We start from the raw sequence: 21,924 nt of genomic DNA on the forward strand, positions 1-21,924 counted from the left end.
TTTAACTTCCCCTTATCTGCAAGCAGAGCGAAAACAGAGGTCAGGTTCAGGAAAAGCAGCAAAAGAGACGTACTTTACAAGAATCTGAGCATCTAACATGACAGTGGAACTGAATATTTTAGCAAAGATACACAAAATTACTTAAATGTTGGGTTTTAATAAGTTACAAGAACCTATTTTAATGTCAGTCAAACCTTTAGGCTGGTTATTGTGACCCACCTAAACTTCTGATGGGTATTTAATCATGTATTCTTTGTGTGTCCATCTATTTAAGACTGTATGTATAATTTTGAGCTTGTGTGGGTCAGAGAAAATTCACAATAACTCAAAAAATTAATCTTGTAAGTTGTATAATGTATATATATATATATATATATATATATATATATATATATATATATATATATATATATATATATATATATATAATATTTTTCTCAGGACTCCTTCAGTGAGGCGCTGCTGTATCCAGGGTTCGGTAGTAATTACATTTACTCGATTACATTTACTTGAGTAACTTTTTTTGAAAAAAGCAGTATCTTTACTGTGTTGTACTTTTTACGTTTACTTGAGTAATTTTATTATGAATTATTTCACCTATTAAAAATATTACTTGAGTAACATTTCTGGATTTTCTATCTACTGAATGAAAAACAAACTTAATCTAAACAAAAATTCACCAGACAAAGACGCACGCCTTCTGTTTTTGTTAAAGTTTTATAAGTTTTATATTGAAAGAAACTGATTTGGAAAAAAATGTCTTTTGCTTGATTTTGCTATTTTCTGTTACTAATGTGCGTTATTGTCATTTTCATCCTTAAAACAAAATTGATTTAAATGTATTCTTTGGTCCATCTGATAATATAATTTTTAAATATTAAATGATTGATAATTTGATCAGTTGCTCAGTACTTGAAGAGACTTTTTACCAAATACTTTTTTACTCTTACTCCAATAATTTCTTGGATGGCTACTTTTTACTTTTACTTGAGAAAAAGAAGTTTTATTTATGTAGCACGTTTTCAACAACAAGGCCATTCAAATGAATTAGAAGAATCACAAAAACAACACAAGCACAATAAAGGAAAAACTACACTTTAAAATGTTCCAGTTGCAGACCTTCACAAGTAAAAATATGCTGAAGTAGTCCGACTCTTACCTTTGGTCCTTTTTTTTGTATTTTATAATTGTTCATTTCTTTGTTCCTCTGTCAATTTCTTTAAAGTTTATGATTGTAAAACGTGAAAAGGTTTAAAAGGTGTGAAACTTTTGTAGATTCAACCGGAGACGTTGGTGGATGTGAAGCTGAAGAGACTGCTGATTGGTTCAAGTCAGAAGTTGTAAAAAGATAAATTCAGGAAGTTGCAGAGAGGGAGGAAGAGGAGATCGACATCAGGGGAGGAGGTTCCACTCCCTGCAGCAACTCCTGCTCCTCGGGACCTCCCCGCCTGGACACCGCTAAGTGAGCTTTTATATCTGCACTTTGAATTGGACAGCAGCTGAATCTGGAAGCTCAGCGCCTGGATTACAGAAGTGGCTTCCTGGGTTGTTTAGATGAGAAGTTCTTTGGTCTGATTAGTTTGTTTGGAGATGCTTTAGTGGTTGCTGCAACACCAGGAAGTGAGATTGTTCTCGGTTTGTAGAAGGTTTCTGGTTTGAGTCCATAATGGGGTAATTTATGTTGGTTTGCTGTTTACAGCATGCTGTGCTTTTCGAAAGATCTCTATCTGGGTAACAAGTCGTGAAAATGGACGCTGACACTTTGCTGCACTCTTCACTTCCCCTTGATGGCGTTCTCATCCTTCCTTGAGACAGGGATCGTTTGTGTAAACATGAGCAGTGATAGTATCTGTTTGAGCCGAGAGTTGTAGGAAGTGAGTCAGGGAAGTGATTGCGAACCTTTAATGCGCTCTGATAAATGGCTCGTCACACAGACTCCATTTTCCCCGGTGGGCTCGCTGACGGAGGTTTTCCATATATGTCGGCTTCCAGATATTTTCAGTGTTGACATTAGAGCAGCCCATCCCAAGGCCTCACCTCTGGTAAAAACATCTGCTTCAGACTCGGTGGGACTCGGTTCTGGTGTCTGAAGGGGGCCGGGGGGGCAGACAATTGTGTCCGGGTTGGGCCCTGAGCGGGCGCCCTCTGACCTCCAGCTATGGGCATCCAGGGCATGGAGCTGTTCGCCATCGGGGTGGTCGTCATCCTCTTCATGGCGGTTCTGAAGCAGTTCGGCATCCTGGAGCCCATTTCCTCATTTGAAGGTAAAGCAGACCTGGCAACAATATAATAACTTAAATATTAATCACACAGAGATCCTGAGACTGGAAAATATGCTGTTAAATTTAATTAATCTTTTCTATTTTTGTAAAAACGTTATTTATTATGAGAGGAAGATGCTGTTTCCAGATTTGGTGAAAGATAAACTTTCTTCTTAAGTCAAGTTTAGAATCACCATTCATGAAACGAGCAATAAACATTTCCTATATATATTTATTATTTCTAGACATTTAAACATTTTGTAAAATTATCAAGTAAACCAGGTTAACACAGACAGTAATTTATTTGATGATGCTGCAGATGTAAGAATAAATGTGTACTTCTACTCACTCCTTTAGTTTTTTGTTTTTTAGGCTGTAGTTTGTATGACGTGTAGCTAAAGACTTGGAGTGGGTGAAAAAGTTTGAATTGAATTGAATTTTAGCAATCAAACTCTGCTAATAATTGCTTTGTTTTTTTCTTATTTTTAATCATTTCACCTTGACAATCAGGTTCAAGTCGGCACACTGGCTGGGCCGCTCTAAAATGAGGAAAACTTTATAGGATATAGTTATCAACTAGTAGATCTTAAAAATTTAAAACACAATATTTCTTACCAGTCATCTCAGAAAGTGAAATTGCCATTTTATAGAGATTAGTAAAATATTTAAAACTTTTATTTTTTGCAGTTTTAATGATTATGGCTCACAGGTAAAGAAAACCTAAAAATTTAGTCTTAAAACATTCGAATATCACATTAGATGACTCAAAAGTGGATGTTTTCAAAGTATTTACCGTTCTTTGCTCTCAGTATTTGGTTTGGATCCTTTTGCATGAATCACTGCATCCATGCGGCGTGGCCTGGAGGCAATCAGCCTGTGGAGCTGTGTAGTTGTAAAGGAAGCAGCCTTTTGGGACCTTTGGCAGGCGCCAAGTCCTGCTGCAAGATAAAATCAGTATTTTCATGCAGCTTGTCAGCAGATGGAAGCATGAAGTGGCGTCGACTCTGGTTCTGGAGCGACTCGACATGGGGAACGTAATGTTTGTAACCCATGTCTAGAGTTTGTCTGATTTCACTTGATAATCCTCTCAAAGCTGCGGTTCTCCCTGTTGCTGGTGCACCTTTTCTCTTCCACACTTTTTCAGTTAATATGCTTGGAAACAGAACAACCAGCTTCTTCAGTAGTGACGTTTTGTGAAGGATGTCAATAATTCCCCATGACTGTTTAGTCGACCGATCCAGACAGAGAGAGAAACCGTTTAAAGACTCAGGAAAACTTTGCAGGAGTTTTGAGTTAATTAGCTGGTTATTGTGACACCATGAGTTTCCATTAATGACCTTTTTCAAGGTATTGTAACTTTCTGAGGCACTGAATGTTGGATTTTTGTTATTTGTAAGAAATAATCATCAAAATTACAAAAAGAAAAAGCTTGGAATATATCACTGTATTAGTGATGATTCCATAAAACATGAGTTAATATGAGTTTTTCTTTCACATGATAAGTGAAAGACAGTCACATGACTGGCAAGGAATATTGTCATGGTATGTTTATTGTTGCCTTTAGAAGTAAGTGAAACAAAATCAATTTTTGGCTGAAAACAACTTAGGCCATAATTTTAGGAATATTAAATGTGCATTTAGTAGTTTGACTTTATTGAACATATTGTAATAAAAGAATAAATAAAGTTATATGCAAACAAAATACATTTAAAACAAAAGAAGAGCAGGAGTAAAGTATAGCTCACACAAACACTTAAGCCTGAGACCGGAGGAAACGGGAACGACTCACTGTTGGATTATGTGCTAATAATCCTGCTACTTGATTCATCCAGTCTCTGCTTAAAAGAACATCAAACCTCCTAACAAAGTTTTAAAATTGAAAAACACCCTCAGCTTCATACATCTGACTGGCAATCCCACTTCCGCGGGGGGGATTTCACCGCATCATTTTATGCAACGTTGTTTGCCGGATGGCCACGGGGTGGCAGTATAGAGCGGTGTGTAGCATAAACAAAGCGGAACTGAACAGAACTTGAACTTGAGGTATTTGAGGAAGCTTAAAGATTACATTTTAATTCATTTGATCAGTAATAACGTGACCAGAGTATTTCACCCTTCAGTTTTCTAAACCTAATATGAAAAATATGTTTTTGTAAATTTTTTATAAGGGTTAAAGTAACTTTTGACATGCAGTTTTTTATTGGAAGACTTTTTTTGTTTTTCCACCTTCTAACTTGTCTGAAGATGCTTGCTGAATAATTTTGGACTGGACGTTAGCTAGAAATGAAAATCTAGAGGAACATTTTTATTTTTATAATTAAAATGTTTTTCTAATTTCAGCATCGTTTAGCAATAGGTGATAATATGTGATTTATTTATTTGTTTACAGTGAAATTTCTCATGATCACTTCACTTAGTATGATGCAATATTTATTTAAGAATAAATTAATACATTTGGATCATCTAAATAATCAAAAGAATATTTCTATTTCTTCTAAATTTCATTTCTAAAAGAACATAAAACAACTTTTAACCATAAATAAAATAAACAAAAGTGTAAAAGTGGTTAATTGATGAAATAACTACATGTTTCTGTGATAAATTTAACTTTTAATAATTTGCATTAATGAAGTCTTTTCCACCAAATTCATGTTTAAATAATTTTAAATGCAAATATCTTGGTCGCAAACAAACCTCAGCCTTTGTAGATGTCAAAAAGTTGGAGAATACCTAGTATTTTTATTTTTTAATGTCATATGTGAACAACAAGAAAGTGGTCTAAAATACTTTAGTATTAAAATGAAAATGTAGCTATATTTTCACATAACTGTTTTGATAGTGCAGACATTTAAAAAAAAAATTAATGCCAAATCTCAGCACTCTAATTACCTGTGAGCACTTATAAAATTGAGAGTAGTTTAATTTTACATTACATTAAGCATCTGAATCTCTTCAAAAAACACATTAACTTAATAAAAATAAATAGGATTTAATGAGAAAGACCCTTTATGCTTTAATAAAAATGATCTGCATTAGTTGGGTTAGCTTTTGGTTCAGTTCAGGTCCTTTTAATTGATTTATTTTTGGTATTTTTAGCTTCCAGGCATTTGTACGTCTGCAGGTTCAGAACAACAGAAAAGGTTAATGGCTCTTCTGTCTAATCTGGGATTCATCACAAAGTCTGCAGTGTCTGTGTGCGTTTGGGACTGTAACTGAGAAATGTGATCCCCTGATTGATTATTGCCCTTTGATTAGAGTTTTAGGCTAAAGGCTGATATGTCAGAGTGCCAAGATGGTTAAAGCCGGAAGGCACCAGTCGGCGCATTAGTGACTCTGATATGGCCCAGGCTTCGTAAAGTCATAAATTCAACAAAAACACCAGTAATGTCTTTTCATTATTCATCACTCCTCTCAATCTCCAGTTGCTCCAGTAGCTCACTCCTCTTCTTGTGGTTGGCCATGCTCCCCAGTTTAGCATTACTTCACATTAATTATACATGTGGTATTGAACTGGCTTTCTCTGAGGCCACCTAAACATGGAGTCTGGTGTACTCCACCAGGACCCTGAAGGACACTGACCACAGCCATTCAAAGTTTCCCATCATCGTTTTCCACCATTCTTCTTCTTTCCTCATCATCTCCCCGACAGAATAATTCACCAGCTGATTGACTTCATCTTAAATGTTTAAACCTTGCAGTGAAAGTTAAGGAAGGAGGCTTAAACTCAGCCCACATCCCATCACTTCCTGCCTCCATTAAAGCATCTTGTTTTCAGACGGTGTCTGAACAGTCTGTATCCTGACCATAACCTAACCAACATGGTTTGTTGATTTTTGTAAACACTACATCTAATCATAGGTTGAATCTTTAAGAATAACACTAACAGAAAATAAATAGGTCTTAGGAACCTTGTTACATTTCAACCACAGACTTCTACGCCATTTTGTGTTGACGTATAACAAAACTCATCCCAAGAAAACACACTAAAAGTCTGTGGTTGTAATGTAACAAGGCTCCCAAGACCACGGTTTATTTTCTGTTAGTGTTATCAACACAAAATGACGTAGGATAGTGAAAAGGAAAGAAAATGATCTTTTGAGACTCTTTTACTCCAACAACTCCAAATAAAACCCAGCTCAGATGGACTTGAAACGTGTAAATAGTCCACTTGTGTCTAATTTAATCTCAGTGTAAATCCAGCTGCTCTGTGAAGACTTCCTTAAACAGGTTAGGAAAGGTACAGTATATGGGCTTAAATGACAAAACCATTGAACAAAATCATTACTAAACTAAAACTAACTGACCAAACATGTTTCAATTCCGCTTGGGTTTCTAGGTGATGGGCTGGGCTGGACTTGGGTTGCCAGGCAACAGCTCAGTGCCTGGGAACTGTGACTCAATAATCAGGAGGTTTTTTGAAACAATTCATTTTCCAGTCACCAAAAAACATTTACTTATTTCCGACCAGGTTTGTTGTTTGCACTGTTTTCTTTTCTTTCTTTTTTTTTTTTTTTTACTTTACGGTAAAGCTTTACTTCCAGCTGGCCTTTGACACAAAATCCCAGTAAAATATATGAAGTTTGTGAATGCATTGTGATAAAAAGTTGAAGTATGAAAGTACCGCTTTCAACTCACGGTAGCCTCTACCAAACACATTTGAAATTTGGATATGCATTCACGTTTATAATTTTGTACAGTTTTGTTTAGCAGAAGAAAAGAAATCGGTTTTACAGGTTAAACAGTATCTTTTTGGTTTACCCTCAGTATCAATGCATAGAAGAATATAATGCTGAAAAATATGATTGTTAAAATGGGATTAATGTCCACAACACACAGTATTAACAAATCCTCTCTCTTGCAGCTTTAGAAATAAAGCTAAATTCATTTTGTTATGAATTTACCCCTCTAAAGACGTGTGATTCTTCTCACTTCATGTAAATAGGGTAAGTTGAGTAAACTTTTCAGCTGCCTAACAGAACATTTCAATCCATTTTAGGTAAAAATGCAGCCATATAAATTCCTTTTCCAGAGTCCTGCTTTGAGATGGATAATTGTGCTGAAGGTTTTCACGTTTAGCTTGACACTAAAATGTCCAACACTGTGGCATGAAGTTAGTTTACATTTCAAGCATCAATATTTTATCAGAGGCTCTGTGTCAAACGATGTATTAGATGCTTTCTTCAGATGCTTATATGATCACTTTTTTTATTTTGAACTGGAACTGATGACTCTCCCACAGGACTCTTAGTTTATGTTTCTCTGCACAACTGAGTGTGGGTCTGCTGCAGTGAGGTTGTTGTTTTAGTCTGTTGTTGCTATTTTAGGGTGATATTTTTACTACTCTGTACATTTCACTTTTACTTGAGTAACTGTATTATGAAGTATTGAGTAAAACTACTGTGAGTAACTGCACTGACTAAAGAACAAGCTTGTTTTAGTCAATAATTCAGCAGATACAGACACATGTCTGCAGTTTTTGTTAATGCTTCATAAGTTTTATATTGAAAGAAACTGATTTGGAAAAATGTTTTGTTTGATTTTATTATTTTATAATTCTGTTATTTATTCAAATTCTTTTTATTTTTCTCCTTGAGATTAAAAAAATATCCACATAACTTTACATTTTGATCCATCTGATGATGTGATTTTTAAATGTTTAATGATTGACGTTTAGATGAGTAACAGTTTTACCAAATATTTTTTTAATAAGAAGGAAAGAAACATCTGCCGTTTTTGTGAAAGTTTCATTGCTTATTTAAAAAAATAAACAAAAACATAATGGATTAAAGTTTCATACATTTTATATTGAAAGTTTTATATTGAAAAAAAATTGATTTAGAAAAATGTTTTTTTGCCTGTTTGATTTTGTAATGCTATAATTATGTTATTTATACAAATTGTTTCCTTTTACTCTTTAAAATACAAAAATATCCATATAGCTTTACATTTTGATCCATTTGAAGATGTGATTTTTAAATGTTTAATGATTAATGTTTAGATGAGCAACTTTTTTACCAAATAGTTTTTTAATAAGAAGGAAAGAAAGAAACTTATTTATTGAGTAATTCCTTGGATGGCTGTATTTTACTTGAGAAAAAATATGTTAAAGCAGTGCTCCTCTTACTTGAGTAATATTTTTTGGTTACTCTACTCACCTCTGGTTTCAAAATAAAGTCAGAGAAATGTAATTCATATCTTACTGTTTTTGTTGTTCGGTTAGTGAACACTAGAGGGAGACAAAGAGCGCCGTAAGTTTCAGAACAACTGTCACGCGGCCTGTGGGAGCTCACAGCGTCACGTCATCACACAGGAGTGACTGTGGCAAAACTCCAATGAGTTAATGCGACGTTAAATCTGTGCTGCAGACCCCGAGAGAGACGAGGGAACAATTAGAAAGTGGATCAACGAGCCGAGTGGAAAAATGAGATTCAGGACACCTGTTGACCTCTGTCTCTCTCCTCTACGTCTCCTTAAAGACAAATGGGGTTTCTATCTTAAACTATATGCATCGTTCCTTTGAAGATATTGATTACTAGTTGAGATACGGAAGAAGGACATTGTAGGATTTAATCAGCAGTAGGTGTTAGGATGCTATGTTGGATAACAAGCATTTTTTTATTTTTGGATGTGGCTGTAGAAGGATTTTTAATTGGCTAGCGGAATAAAAATAAATACATAATTTAACCTGCATCAAAAGAAGTTGATGCACTACAAAAACACAAAATCTTATCAAGTATTTTTTGTCTAGCTTGTTTTTTTTGTGCAAATAGTACACTTGAAATAAGGCAAAACTGACTTATAAGTAAATTTTCAGCAAGATGTAGGAGCTTGGTTTAAGTCAATAATTTCTTAATATTGATTAAAACAAGTACTGGCAGATTATTTCACTTATATGATAAGTTATGCTTCACTTATAGCAAAACATTTTTCCCATGTTATAAGTGGAACTACTCTTTTCTAAAAGATCAATATCAAGAAATTATTTACTTATGACAAACCCCTATATCTTGCTGAAACATTACTTGTAAGTTATTTTTGTCTTATTTCAAGCATGCTAAGATATTTGCACTAGAAACTAGACCAAAAATACTTTTGTATTTTTGCAGTGGGTCCAAGCCTTTATATGTCTGCAGGACACCAATATATTAATTTGATCAATAAAGCTTCAATAAAAAAAAGTTGGACAATAGCATTAAATACCTAAAATAAGCTCAAGAGAGGTCTGAGGGAAAAAAGCTACGCTGAAATAAAACGTCAGTAGGGGAGGGAGGGCTAGATAGAGTAACAGAATGGCAGAAAAAGAGCAATAAGTGAGTGACGCTGTCAAAGACTGGAAAGAGGAACAGAGAAAGGGACATTTCAAGAAATGGAGAGGTGGAACAATTAAGCAGTGATGTAGAGACGAGATAAGTAGAGACTGAAGACGGAAGAAAAATAGAAGAAGAGGGCAGGATGAGTGTGAGATGGGAGACGGAGGGACTCCAGACGGTCGGCATCGTCTGCTTGGTGATAATGTTCCTCAAGCTGATGCACCTGCTGGGTTTGATCGACATCACTGAGACCGGTGAGGCAACAACTCGGGGCAATAGAGGGGCAGAGCGGGGGCAGGAGGAGAGGACGGGGGAAATGACTGCTTTAATCCATAGAGAGAGATAAAGTCAGGACCCCAGGGTGTGTCATGAAACACTAAGATATGACCTCAAAGCAAATATACTAGAGGTAAAGCAAGTCATGTTGTTGTTTCATATCTTATCTTGCTGGAATTAGTAAGTACACAGTTCTTTCCCAAAGTTCTTAGATTTGTCTGAAGCTAAAGAAGATGGTAACTATAATGGAAAGAGTTTATACGCACAAACATGACCAAAATACTGCTGAGACACAAAATCCTACCAGGTATTTTTCGAATAGTTCCTAGTCAAAATGTCTTAGTACGCTTGAAATAAGACAAAACTAACTTACAAGTAACTTTTCAGCAAAATATAGGAGGTTGTTTTAAGTCAATAACTTCTTAATATTTATTTAAAAAGTACAACCTCCACTGTAAGATTATTTCACTTATAATAAGACATGTTTCTCATGTCATAAGTGAAATAATCTGACAGGATTTAAAACTTGTTGACTTAAAACAACCTTCTATATTTTTAATTTACTTATAAGTTAGTTTAGTCTCATTTCAAGTGTATGAAGATATTTCCATTAGACACTAGATTAAAAATACTTTGTGTTTTAGCAGAGTGTAAATATGTGCTTTGCTGGATTTCAGCAGCATATCTTGGATACTTATGTTGACATTTGGTAATAATCCTTTTTAAATGTTTGTTTTTTAAGGAATTATTGGATGAAGGACGATGAATTTAATTTACTGTCTGAAGATTTTCATGGCTGTTGATAGATAAAACCTTCTGGTGTTTCAAAGAGTTTATGATCCTATGCTCTAACAAAGTTCCTCCAGTCTATTGAAGAGAAATGGGCCCACAGCATCACAGATCCTCTACCATGTAGTGAGCATCGGGTGCTGCTCCACATGTTTTAATCTGTCGGAGCGTTTGCTGCCAAAAAGTCCAATCTTGGCTTCATCTGAGCATGATTCCAGTTTTATTTAACTCCATGTTTATTTTTGAGATGCTAACAGCTTTTTTCTCTCCTCACTCTGAATCAATAATTTGGTGCTTGGCTGCATCCAAAAACTGTTATGGAGACATCATGACTTCAAGATGCTGCGGCTCTCTAATAGTTTGTTTGTTATCCCCTTTAGAGCAGCTTGGATTGTCATCCAGCCTTGCTTTTCTCCAGCTGTTTGTTTTTGACTCAATGTAGATTTTGTCAAGGTTGGGGTTTTTTTCTAGACTTCTAAAAATGTATATTTGTTTTTTTCTTGATTGGCATGTTCTCTTGTCTTTCTCATTCTGAATAGTGGCTTAGAGAAATGAGAAGCAGAACGTCATAGATTTAAGTCAAACGTTGATACTGACTCTGACAGACAATGTAAATTTGTAATAAAATTTATAGAAACATTATTTAGCTTTATTTTTGTAGGAATGTTCTCCATGTGCATGCAGGGGTTTTCTCTGGGTACTCCGGCAGGATGTTTGATGGATGGGTGAATGTTTGGACTGCTAGTCAGTCTCTAACACTGAACATGCATTAAAAAACATTTTATGTCTCAGCAAGTGATTTTCCCCCCACAGAATGAATGAACTCAAATAAAAAGTTTAGTTGTTGAAATGTAATCTGATGCTTCTGCAAAAAAAAGAGAAATTGATTTCAATGCTTTTAATACATCTTAATCAGGAATGATAATAATTATAGAAGGTGCTCTATAAGTTAGAGCTCCCTGAGCTCAAGAATGAGTGTTTCATGTCATGGAAAAATACATTATACATTCAAAAGGATTCAGATTTTCAGATTAAGAAACATCAGAGACCTTTGTAATCAAAGTTTCGTTTCTCGTTGAACCAAATGAACCCAAAAGAAATGAACTGATGTGACGTAAAATCAGACCCTCGGTTCCTCTCTGTTGATTTTGGTTAATGTTTCACAGTGTGTGATAGTCTCTGCTCTGCTGGGTGTTTGAACTGGACATTTTCTCCTCTCCATTACACCTCTTAGGATCTGACCCGAATTGACTTGTTTTCTCTTGTTTTGTTTTCTTTCTCCTTACTGTCACTCTCCCACTGTTCTCCATTTACTCTTTTTCAATCCATCTTGGTGTCAACACCAACTCCTCCTCTTCCTCCTCCTCCTCTGTTCTCTTTGTCTGAAGATGGTGAGTATGAAGCAAGAGAAACCCAGCTTACCTGGAGAAACCTTCCCTACTTTTTGTTTTTTCCCAGCTATGCCGTGCTTTCTCTGAGCATGTGTGAAGAAAGCTACAGTTTGAGAATTGAGTTTAAAAAACTTCAAATTTAGACCAAAAAAATACAATTTAAGAAGATCTCCACCTGAAAGAAAGTACCTCCTCCTCTTCCTTTTTTCCACCTTTTGCTTCTCAGCAGATTGTTGCCTCTTCTTCCCCCTAAACTTGCATGTTTTCCCTCCTTTCCTCCCTGCTAAACTTGGGAACCCACCCTCACCCTCAATTGTTTGCCTGCCTTCACTCACTCGATGTCTGTCCCGTCCTCCCTCTTTCTCTCTTCATCTTTCCCTCTCTGCACCACTTCTCCTCCTTCTCTTCTTCCTGTCTGTCGATCCGTCCCTGTCCTCCCTCCATCTCTTGCTCCCACAGATAGCAGCGACAGTGACCTGGAGCTGTCAACGGTGCGTCACCAACCCGAAGGGCTGGACCAGCTGCAGGCCCAAACCAAGTTCACCAGGAAGGAGCTTCAGTCTCTTTATCGAGGCTTCAAGAACGTACGTCAAGCTGTGGCGAGGACGTTCTCTGTTGCTTTCATTATTATGCTTTTAATAGCAACATTAATTGTTTTTAACATTTTCCCCCTTCATCTGCAGGAGTGCCCCAGTGGGTTGGTTGATGAGGAGACGTTCAAGTCTATCTATTCTCAGTTCTTTCCCCAAGGAGGTTAGACTCTAAAACCATCGCTCCTTTCTTGTCCTTTCAGGGACTGTAAGTAAAAATATGTGTGCAGTGAAATGGAGGGTGTTCAAGGTCTTCACTTATTTAAATAATATTCATACACCTTAAACCTTTTCACATTTTGTTCCTTTAATTTTGTTTTACTGAAATGTTATGTGAAACCTAAAACGTTAGGGATTCATGCAATTAATTGACGCATGATTAATGGTCAATCAATGTTTTTATTAGATTAAAATGAGGTCCAATCTATTAACTAATAACGTCCGAGTAGATCTTCTTTTATTATTGTAGTTTGGCCGCCATCCAGTAGAGGGCGCAGCTGCTAGTCATTCTTAAGCTAAGGCAGTTGAAACGGAATTAAAGATGGCGGATATCCCAGAACGAGAGAGAGAAGCCAAATGGTCAAAACAAAGTCCGGTGTGGAATAAAAGATTATTCGAGATTTATGCGGTTTTGTTTTGAAATATAAACACTCGACAAGTTCCTTAATAGCGCTTATTCAGCCGACATTAAATGACGGTGGCATCAACTTCTTATGTGCTGCGAGGAGAGGATGATGCGGAAAAAATGTAACGGACATGCTAATAAGCTATTTGATTTTGGGGTTGTCGTGCGTTAATGTGCTTCATATGAAGTTTTAACACTCCTTCAATAGCAACCACAGACTGTACTTCTGTATGAATATCTCTGTTTATTGGGGATTAAATGTTCACATAACCCATAGTTTCTTCTTTTCACCTTTTATTTTTCTATTCAGCAACCTAGTATGTTCCTGCTTGTTATGTTTTATAAATGTGTGTAAGTTTAAGACATAATGTCAAAAAAACCAATTTTTTTTTGTTTATTTAGTCAGTATTTAATAGAGCTGGCACAAAAATTGTTAAAATATAATGTGCTTCATATTTTCTTAAATTCAGCATGTTATAAAAAAAGGTTTTAGCCTCTTATGTTATGGTAAGATAGCCCTCTTGATACAAGAGAATACTCACGTTTTTAGGAAAATGGCCGCTCATCAATTAATTCAACTAATAAACTGATAACTTGGATCCCTGTACACCATAGTTGATAAGTGAATTTTGTTTAAAAATTTAGAAAATCTGAAATTACTGTGTCCATTTAAATTTAATCCCTTTTTCTCTGATGGTCCTAAGTAAAAAAAAGTGCAACCAGTTTAACCAGAAGCTACTGAATTGGCAAAGAGTTGATCTGTGTAATTCAAACTCAGTGTAAAAATAAACAGCTGTTCTCTGAAAGTCTGAGAAGTTTGTTGGAGAACATTAGTGAATAAAAGTAAAAGTAGCAAAATCTAATCCTGCAGAATCCAACAAGTTATTCCTAAAGTACTCCAATCCCACACTATCGAACTTCTTCCCTTGAAGTTTTCTCCGTCATCTCTCCTGGATGTGTCTGTGTGCCATTCTGCCAGTAAAAGCAGTAAACCAATCAAAGACTTCTTTCTGTCTGCAGACGCTTCTACTTACGCCCACTTCCTCTTCAACGCCTTCGACATCGACAGAAACGGCTCAATCCGCTTTGAGGACTTCGTCATCGGCCTGTCGGTTCTGCTGAGAGGTTCGGTCACAGAGAAGCTCAACTGGGCCTTCAACCTCTACGACATCAATAAGGACGGTTACATCACCAAAGAGGTGTGTGTTGTATACAGAACGAAATGTTTTGACATTATTGAAAACAGAAAAATCATCTAAACACAGTACACAGAGGGTTTTGCCCAGTATTGGCCTTTCTGAAATAACTGGAAAAAATATTATTAGTATATTTCAACAAAACTTTATGTTTTGTTTTCTGTTTTTTCCCACCAATAATTTCAGAAAATCTTACAGAGTCCCAAAAAACTGCTTATATAAAGAAAGAGTATGTTATATTTTCACATAAAAAAGTAAATAATTTTGAATTGCTTATTCAATTAATTTTGCCACATTAATTCTTTCTATGCCAAACATTATTATTCGGTTGTTTTGTCCAACACAAACAAAAAACTTGGATTATCTTAAATCAGAGTTGGTTGTGAAGCAAACTACTAAGCACTTTGAAATGCCTTGCTGCTGAAATGTGCTATACAAATAAAATTTGATTGATTGATTGATAGTCTGCTGCATAGGAATTGTTTACCAGCAGGGGGCCCCCAAGAGCATCAAACCTCACTGTAAACGAGTTTACACATTTATTTCTTATTCATCTTGACTTAATATCAATCAGTTGATTATACTGCATAAACTTCACCTCTTGTTTAATTTGTGTCCCAAGTTTGAACATAGTATCATAATTTAATTCCTTCTTCCATTTTTTACCCTGTTTATACCTGTACTTAAGCTAATCAATCAATCACATTTTATTTGTATAGCACATTTCAGCAGCAAGACATTTCAAAGTACTTTACATCATTACAAACACAGAAACACAATGCAACATAGAATCAATAATCAAAACACAGTATTAAGTCAAGTTCCATCAATAAATTTGTAATTGATTACATTTCAAATACAATTTTAAACAGGTGGGTTTTTAGTTGAGATTTAAAAGAAGTCAGTGTTTCAGCTGTTTTACAGTTTTTTGGAAGTTTGTTCCAAATTTGTGGTGCATAGATGCTGAAAGCTGCTTCTCCTCATTTGGTTCTGGTTCTGGGGATGCAGAGCAGACCAGAACCGGAAGACCTGAGAGGTTCTGGAAGGTTGATACAACAACAGCAGATCTTTAATGTATTGTGGTGCTGAGCCGTTTGTAAACTAACAACAGTATTTTAAAGTCTATTCTTTGAGCTACAGGGAGCCAGTGTAGGGACTTTAAAACTGGTGTTATGTGCTCTATCTTCCTGGTTTTAGTGAGAACGCGAGCAGCAGCGTTCTGGATCAGCTGCAGCTGTTTGATTGATTTGTTGGACAGACCTGTGAAGACGCTGTTGCAATAATCAATACGACTGAGTTTCTCTAGATCTTGCTGAGACATTAGTCCTTTAATCCTGGAAATGTTCTTCAGGTGATAGAAGGCCGACTTTGTAACTGTCTTTATGTGGCTCTGGAGGTTCAGGTCAGAGTCCATCACTACTCCCAGGTTTCGGGCCTGATCGCTGGTTTTGGCTAATCCACATCAGTTAATCTATTAATTATTGTATTTCTAATTGCTGTTATTATTATTACTTTTATTTTTTTATGTTTTATTTTTCCTTGTTTTAAGCTTTTCTATTGTTGTTAAAGATGTTTTAAAAACATTATAGTTTGAAAATAATACAGTACTCCAAGTCAAAGCAAAAATTAGCAGTAAAACTTGTTTACCTACATATAAATCTCTACTTGTGTGAGTTTTTTAGTGTGTAATGGTGTCAGAATTAGATTATTATTACTATTATTATTATTGTTATTATTATTACCGGTATTTCATGTTGTCTTTATTCCTCAGGAGATGCTTGCAATCATGAAGTCCATCTATGACATGATGGGGCGATACACGTACCCCTGCGTACGGGATGATGCACCGTCAGAGCATGTTGATAAGTTCTTCCAGGTTCTGAACGCCCTATTTTATGCTAACATAATGTATTAAAAGGTATTTTTCTCAAAATGGTCCTGACGTGTTTATCCTCTTTAAGGTTCTGTTTCCTCTTCCAACAGAAAATGGACAAAAACAGAGACGGGGTGGTGACTATTGAAGAGTTCATAGAGACGTGTCAGAAGGTGACTCACGATCCCACAGACAGAGCAACACCTTGTTTAACGTCACGCTTTGGTGAACAGCCCAGTTAAGCCCAAAACTACTCACACCCTTGGCACATTTAGATTTAAATTGTTGATATTCAGTCAAGAAGTTTGTTTTCTGATAGAAAGTTAAACATTATCAATTTGGACATATCATTTTTATTTAGATTTCTTTTTTTTCTTTTTTTAAATTGGCACATTGAATTTTTTTTAGATATGTCCCAACATTCAATTTTTTAAAAATCACAGGATTACCGACCAGCTTTTTGTATTTTTCTGCTGGTATTTTGACTTTTAATCATTTTTGTTGATAAAATCCAAGTGTTTGAGGCTAGAAGGCCTCTGTGACATCACCCTAATCTGTAGCTCACTCCAAAACAAGCATTTGCCCCTTCTGCTCTTCTGATGAATGCTGGTGTTTCTTCCAGAAATCTAAAGGTTTAAAACCACACTGACATGTGATTCCCTCATAAGTGCTGCAGTCCAATTAACATACGCAAATATTTTTGATATTGGCAATATTGCATGATAATTATTATCTTATTTAACTTCATGATTTTCTTAGGTTTATATGAGAGTACATTGTTAATTTTGAGCTAGACTTGTATTTTTCTTTACCAGTTTAAGGAAACCATTGGAAAATCAATTACTTTTATCCTCATATATTATTTAATTAAGTCCTGTGTGAGAACATCTGATGGGTTTATTTCTTTAAAGTAAACTCTTTCTGCTGAGAAAATATATGTGTGTTTTAATGTAAATATTCAACTTTTGGCCCTTTATAAACCAAGCTACAGAAATGGATTCATATTGTTTAGAATATTTTGCAGCATACTTACAGACAGATTTGTAGGCAGAAGGAACCAGCTGCTTAAAAAAGCAAAACATTATTTCCATAAAATTACATTTTGTTTAAAATACTCGTGTATATGAACATTTTATAGGGCAGCTGGTTAGGATTCTGAATATTTGGACACTTCAATTCAACAAAGTTGCAAAGTGTTTCTTTGAATTAAAGAATAACATTTTCAGCTTCTGATTCTTTAGTCACAATTGTCTGAAGGCTGCCTTAACCAATTGAAAATAATTATATCACTATTCATGAGGGAAATGTAAATTATAGTAGTACACAAGTAAATTCTAACAATGCCATGTTGTTGTATGTACTGCATACTATAATTATACTAAAACTTGAACAGTAAGCACAGGTTGATATAATAATACCAAGTCTGCGTCTGTTCTTTTTTAGGCAACTACTTCATGTAGAAACAAACAAAAACACAGTAGGGATACGATCCGTGTTTACAACCGCAGATCTAACTACATCTGCACTAATGAAGGTTTTCGATCCGTCCTGCTGTCCTGTTGTTCTGGCAAAAGTTGTTTTTCCCACATGTCAATGTATTGAATCAACACCCAAAATAAAAACCCACCAGCTGCTAAAATGTGTGATTATGTCAGTTGAGATGTACATTAAGTATTTTTTAGACTCACCACACCATCAATGCAAAAAAAAGAAAAAACACTTGTTTACAGGCTTGTAAGTGTATTGTTGTCTAGCAAGCATCTTTGCATTTAAAAAGTCATTTATGAGAGTTATAATTACTTGTTTTCCCAGTGTTTAAATTTCATTAATCTTTAATCATTTTTGATTTCTCTCGTAAGACATATATACAATTTCAATGCTGTCCGCTGAAGAGGAGCTGTATTACCAACATTAACCAAAAATTTACCATAAACTTGGAGCTTGAGCACAAATAATCTAAAGACATTGTTATAACAAAGGTTTTGATGTAGCCTAGTCAAAGTCTGGTCTTAAATCTAACCAAGATATTCTGACATCATCATAAGTTATCGCAAAAATATTGACATCAATTGTTCCCGTTAAGTTTAAAGGGGGAAATTATTTTTCTCAATCAAGGTTGATTGGTGTGGATATTTTTTTTTCTCCTAATAAACTTAAAATTAATCTGGAAATTGCATTTTGTATTTAATCAGGGTATCTTGGTCTGACATTTTAATGTGTTTAATGATTTGAAACATTTAAGTGTGTCAAGAAAGCAGAAACTCAATAAAATTGTAAGGCAAATGTGTCAAACTCAAGGCCCAAGGGTCAAATCTGGCTGACCGTAGCTATTTATGTTGCCAAATTACATCACTGTGAAAAGATATTAAATGCTATTTAATTTTACAATAATATTTTAGCAGTTTAACAAATAGCTCTTTGACAAAATTCATGATCTTGGTGTTTGAGGGAGTGAATACTTTTTCACAACACCACGGGTTGTTTTTTGTACTTGATTAAAAAAAAAACTTTTTCTGAAAGTGAGTCTAAACTTTAGCTTCTTATTTTTGGTTTTTATCTCCACAGGACGAGAACATCATGAACTCCATGCAGCTGTTTGAAAATGTGATATAAAACAGAGCTGGATTCTCTCAGTAGTTTCTCCCTCATTAGCACGTCTAATTATCCAGCCACTTCACCCAGTTCTCAGGCTCTGCACTAACACTTAGAACCGCTACTGAATCACAACAAAAGCACTGTAAAAACACAGGACGCACACGTTTGTTTCCGCTCCCCTCCGCACTCCTTCAGCCGCATCAGAAACTGTCCCTGGATTTTAAAGGACTGCTTCAGAGAAACGATCAGCTTCCTGGATGGCATTTTCTCCCACAACAGAAGAGCTCCTTGTGCGTCCGTCATCAGATGACCACTGACCCGACCCGAATCCTCATGGAACCTAGCTTTACCACCAACGTACGCGCTCGTGTAGAGACAGACGTTTTAGATCAAAGGAAAAATATTTTTTAAAAATTCACATAAAAAGAGAACTAAAGCATGTTTGAAATATGAGATTAGCTTGCACTAAAATTTTCTGATTATGTATAAAGCCTTTGTAGATACCTGCATCTGATGCACCACTGATGGAAACCAGTGTGCTTGTATATATGTATAGTTAATAGTTATATATCCTGCATTGGGTTGGTGTTTTCTGTGCAGCACTGGATGATGGAACAACACCAGAACTGAACAACTGCTTAAGGGGTTCCTGTGTTATTCTGTTAGATACGTTTCATGTTTAGTAATTGAAATTATTTAAAAAGTTTTATCTTTTTGTAATCTCAAAGATTATGTCAACAGGTCCGATTGGAAAAGTAAATTCCTACAGTGCTCTGGACAAGTAAAAGAACTGTGAAAAGTGTTTGTATGCTGACTTAAGTTTGTAGCATATTGATGCAGTGTACACGAGCATGCTGACTCTCAGTCGCAGTGAAATGTAAGGTGCAGCTGGACCTTTGTGAAGTCACAACATTAAAGAGCCACAAATTTCACCAATTTCACAGAGTTTCTATTTCAACATTATCTTTTAACCATTTTTGGACGACTGATGCTAATTAGCTTCATACCTGTTTACCACGAATGTCGGTTGATAGATATGACTCTCATACTACAAAATACCTTTGGAAGTGCTTTACTCCCAGCTAGTTGTCAGAGTGTGAACTACACTTGGTGCACAGAAGCAGAAGTACGTGGTAGCATTTCCAAATGGTCTCCATTACTTTTGGCTTTGAGGCATTTTAGCGACACTAGACAATAAAGGAAAGGAACAGAGTAATTTGAGTATTAATCAAAAATATATATAATTTAGGTTTTATAGTAGAAATTGTGAATACTGTGCAACTTTGAATCAAAATTTTACAAACTTATTTTGAAGTCAGTAAAATAACTAAAAGTAGATTACATAAAATGAAAAACCTATATTTATTTTTTAAGAAAATTTAAATAGTGTAAAAGTAAGAAGATGAAAATGGGTCTTGACTAGAAGTCTCAGCCAGAAAAAATTAAGAGGAAGGATGTCAATTTCAGATTATAAAAACACACAAACGAAATGGTTCAAAACAAAATCAGTTCCTATTTAACCACTTCAGCTCAAATCCATTAAATCCAAAGTAATTTGGATACAATATGACAATTTGGAGTCAGAGTCTGGCAAAAATCCAAAAACACACAGTTAATTTATATCTAATTGCAATTCAGTAGTGTTACGTCGTATCAGTAGAAAGCCAAGCAGTAAAAAAGTTGTCTAAGATCACCAGTAGATTGCATCAACTTTTTGCTTCACTGCAATTCCCTCATCCTGACCAAGTACCAGTGAAGAGGAACGGCTCTCTTTTACCAGCAAAGCTGCAGCAAAACCTGCTCAGGATGAACAGAAATCTGGCTGAGTGTTGTGAGAAAGCACAAGCCTTTACTAGGAAAGAAAAACATAAAACGAACACAAACATATGCAAACCTATACCTGCCTATAAGGCATAGATGGAGACTAAATATTGCACTGTTTGGAAATGTGGTGTGTGTCCTCTAGCTATAGATACGCATAATTAAATAGATAAAGAATACAAAACATATCAACAAAAAAGTTGCAATAATAAAGAGATTCTAATTGTGATAGGCATGATTCTTATTTTGATTTTTAAAGACACATTTCAACTTTTTTCCCACAGGGTGGAATGATTAAAACAATTGAAGGTCTGAATTATATTAACAAACTAATATATATATTCAAAATCAAATTCAAAATACTCAATTGATCCCTAAGAGAATTTGAATGTTGTTGTAACTCGTATGTTCTCAAAGTACTTCAAAATGTTGTTGTAGAGACAGTAAATGGTAGATGGCCTGTCTACCATTCTTATATGGAGGAAAAGAAAAACAAATCTAAATATGATCTACACGATTAAAAATTGTATTAACCTGTTTTCTTTAATAGCGTGTGCCTAAATTTAATCTGAATTATTTTCACGACATTTCCACCGATTGACTTTAATTCGCTGATTGCGCCTTATAAGTGAAGTTAAATAAATAATCAATCACATGTGGTTGCTAGGGGAAAATAATAAACATTTGACCAATCAGCATCGCTGAATTAAATGTCAACGGATCGCTCGGAAGTTTGCCCTTGCCTGAAAGTTTTGGGTCGCCATGGTGATACAGTTGACGATGGCGACGACTGCAGTCGAGGGAAAGCTTTGAGGGAATTCTCCATCTTTATTGACAATGTAGAGGATTTTAACGGTTGTCGGTAAGCTACAGCTTCTGTTTCTCTGCGTGTTTTATAAGCTTTAGCTACCATATTACGATGCTCGTTTTTTGTTGTTTTACTTTTTCGGTTCATTAGCTGCTGTCATTTCTTTGCTGATCATCAGTTAAGAACGTTGCTTTGACTAGCATAATGCTAATTCTGCTCTGCATAAATTTAGCTAAGATTTTTTTTTTTAAATCGTTAGAAATACTGATGATGTTGCTGCTGCCTTTTTTGAGTTTCTGGTGTTATTATAATGTCAATGTTTGGTTGATAGTGTTTTCTGGGCATGATAGTCATTCTGCTTTGGTGTTGGACAAGGAAGAGCTGAAGTT

General features: G+C 35.4%; 1 protein-coding gene across 10 annotated transcripts in view; it reads left to right on the forward strand.

The window, feature by feature from the left end:
- Positions 1 to 19,847, forward strand: part of kcnip3b (Kv channel interacting protein 3b, calsenilin) — a 49,855-nt gene extending 30,008 nt beyond the window's left edge. For 4 of the 10 annotated variants that reach the window (XM_032579067.1, XM_032579068.1, XM_032579069.1 and 1 more), the window contains 6 exons: positions 12,487 to 12,611; positions 12,711 to 12,780; positions 14,263 to 14,441; positions 16,210 to 16,314; positions 16,422 to 16,484; positions 18,877 to 19,847. In XM_032579067.1, the coding sequence (XP_032434958.1) occupies positions 12,487 to 12,611; positions 12,711 to 12,780; positions 14,263 to 14,441; positions 16,210 to 16,314; positions 16,422 to 16,484; positions 18,877 to 18,924 (590 nt within the window). In that variant the 3' untranslated portion in view covers positions 18,925 to 19,847. Of the gene's footprint in view, positions 1 to 1,419; positions 2,265 to 5,553; positions 5,557 to 9,545; positions 9,826 to 10,080; positions 10,084 to 12,253; positions 12,612 to 12,710; positions 12,781 to 14,262; positions 14,442 to 16,209; positions 16,315 to 16,421; positions 16,485 to 18,876 lie in introns of those variants that run through there. The other 6 variants (XM_032579075.1, XM_032579071.1, XM_032579073.1 and 3 more) reach the window with 6 other exon arrangements.
- Positions 19,848 to 21,924: the final 2,077 nt, after the last annotated feature.

The sequence above is a fragment of the Xiphophorus hellerii genome, chromosome 12 (assembly GCF_003331165.1).
Source record: "Xiphophorus hellerii strain 12219 chromosome 12, Xiphophorus_hellerii-4.1, whole genome shotgun sequence".
Classification (NCBI taxonomy): domain Eukaryota; kingdom Metazoa; phylum Chordata; class Actinopteri; order Cyprinodontiformes; family Poeciliidae; genus Xiphophorus; species Xiphophorus hellerii.